Source organism: Volvox carteri (assembly GCF_000143455.1).
Source record: "Volvox carteri f. nagariensis unplaced genomic scaffold VOLCAscaffold_66, whole genome shotgun sequence".
In the NCBI taxonomy this organism is placed as follows: Eukaryota; Viridiplantae; Chlorophyta; class Chlorophyceae; order Chlamydomonadales; family Volvocaceae; genus Volvox; species Volvox carteri.
The window spans coordinates 610,148-612,376 of record NW_003307609.1 but is presented as its reverse complement, the minus strand read 5'-3'; the positions used below and the strand labels follow the sequence as shown (position 1 = coordinate 612,376).

The window sequence follows — 2,229 nt, the reverse complement described above, 5'->3', positions numbered from 1 at the left end:
GGACTTATACAAACAATCATAACGACTCGCAATCCGGCACCAGCACCAAAAATAATACCTTTGGCGGGGTGAGATCTTCAACGAACAACCTGATACCCAAACTCGATTCCCGTATAGCGGACCCGCCCCGGANAAACGGGCGGCTCCGAGGGGGGTACCGTGGAGCCAAAATTGACTGGCAAATGCTGCAAGAAGTTTTGAAGACCATNTAAACGTTGGGGGGGGGGGGGGGCCCCCCCGCCGGGGGGGGTTAAANGGNACTAAAGGGGACGGGAATCTGGGGAAAGGTGGTGTTTGTGTACCAACAGCCAATACTTAAAAGGCAAACATCCAGACTTTAAAAACATTTTACAAACAAACCATACAGGCCCTACAAAACGGTCTTACAGGCTTAAAAACAGACATACTCACAAAACTGCAGGCCCGCCAGGAGGCTCAGAAGGTACACGCGCACGGGGGGGGCCGCCGCAACAAGAAGATCCTAACGGCGGCAGCGGCGGCGGCCTCGTACGACGAGGTTGCTGACGATTTAGAGGAACAGCATGAGGAGTCCGATCACGACGAGGATGAGGATGAGGAGGAGTTGGAGCGCAACGTGGCAGATTTACTGTTGGATCAATTGGAATTTGCTGACGTCATCTTGCTGAACAAGGTACGGGTGAGGGGGGTGGTGAGGGTGATAAATAAACGTGGGGTGGGTTGGGGTGGGGTTTGGGGGCCCCCAAAGGGAAATATTTGGCAAGGCACAGAACATCAAATGACGGCGACATGGTGTGTGTGCGTGTGGGTGAGGGGGGGGAACGGTGAAATCGACACGAACAAGTTAAAGACACGGTTTCCTTCCCTTTCCCCCCCCACACACACACGCACACACCCCATCTCGCCCCCATCACACGCAATGCACCTCTCCCACTAACCCACTTTGCGTTTCCCTCTTCCTCCCCCACCACCACCACTCACTTTGGTTCGTCTTTCGCCCCCTCCCCCCAACACTCCCACCCGCGTGTGCTCCGGTTTGTCGCAAACCATCCGGTGGTAGAGCCCCCTAGGAAAAAGGAAAAGAAGACATACATACCCACATACCGTTATGCATACCCACATTCCCAGATACCCGCATACCCACATACCATTATGACGGTTGTCGCCGCAGTTGGACACGGTTCCCCCTGGCCAGCTTCCCCGCCTGGTGGCGCTGGTGGGCGCCATCAACCCCTCGGCCCGGCTGCTGCCCACCACCCACTCCCAAGTCCCGCTGACTGAGGTCCTCAACACGGGCAGATTCAGCTTGGAACGCGCCAGGGAGGGGGCCGGCTGGCTTCGGGTAAGAGTGGTAGTGACGGGCTGGGCTGGGTGGGGTCGTGGGGGTTGGGGGTTGGGGGGAATGGGGTGGGGATTGGGGGGAAGGGCTACGGGTTTGGAAGGTAGGCGTGAACTCTGTGTATGTGTGTATGTATGTGTGTGTGTCGTGCTCTTGCTTTTATATTGGGGTTGTGTCTGTTTGTACGTATGTATGTGCGCGTGTTGTGGGACTCGGCATGTGGCCGAGTGTTTCCGTCATGTCCTCTTTATGAGGCGTTTCTGACGTCAGCAGGCCCTCGAGGAGAATTCTCTTTGCACTGTTGAAGTAATTGAAGCATATTCGGATTGTTATTAACAGTGAATGTAGACGGTGTGTGTGTATGTGTCGTACTAGCTTTTTCTTTTTCCTTGCCGTTTCCCCCGCGGCCATACCCTGTACCCCTTGCGATTCCCCCCGTGGCCGCGGCCATCCCCCCACCAGGCCATTCGTGAGGGTACGGATTTGGTTCCGGAGACGGCGGAGTACGGCATTACGTCATTCGTGTGGCGCTCCCGCCGGCCTTTCCACCCCGCGCGTCTGCACGCGTTTATGATGAAATATTTCGTGTTGCAGCAGCCGGACTGGTCGATGGCGGACGGTGGTGACGGCGGCGGCGGCGATGACGGCGACGGCGATGCGTGTAACGGCGCGCAGGCGCTGCCGGCGCCGACAGGGCAGGCGGCACATTGGGCAGGAGGTGCAGACAGCGCCGGAAATACCAATTTCGGTTTAGGGGGCAACGTGGCAGTGGCGGCAGCGAAAGCGCAGGAAGCGGCTGCCGCACTTGCAGGCGCGTTTGGGGGCTTTAATGTTGGGCCCAGCGGCAGCTCAGCGGGAATGGCTTTGGATGCCGCGTTGCAGGCAGCCGCTGGCGCGGCGGCGGCGGCGGC

General features: G+C 58.1%; 1 protein-coding gene across 1 annotated transcript in view; it reads left to right on the top strand.

The window, feature by feature from the left end:
* VOLCADRAFT_97965 (uncharacterized protein) overlaps window positions 1-2,229 on the top strand; it is a gene marked incomplete at both ends in the record, with an annotated part of 12,220 nt that overhangs the window by 3,257 nt on the left and 6,734 nt on the right. Inside the window, 3 exons of the mRNA XM_002956884.1 lie at window positions 422-652; window positions 1,151-1,321; window positions 1,781-2,149. Coding sequence (XP_002956930.1) covers window positions 422-652; window positions 1,151-1,321; window positions 1,781-2,149 — 771 coding nt within the window. The remainder of the gene's footprint in view (window positions 1-421; window positions 653-1,150; window positions 1,322-1,780; window positions 2,150-2,229) is intronic.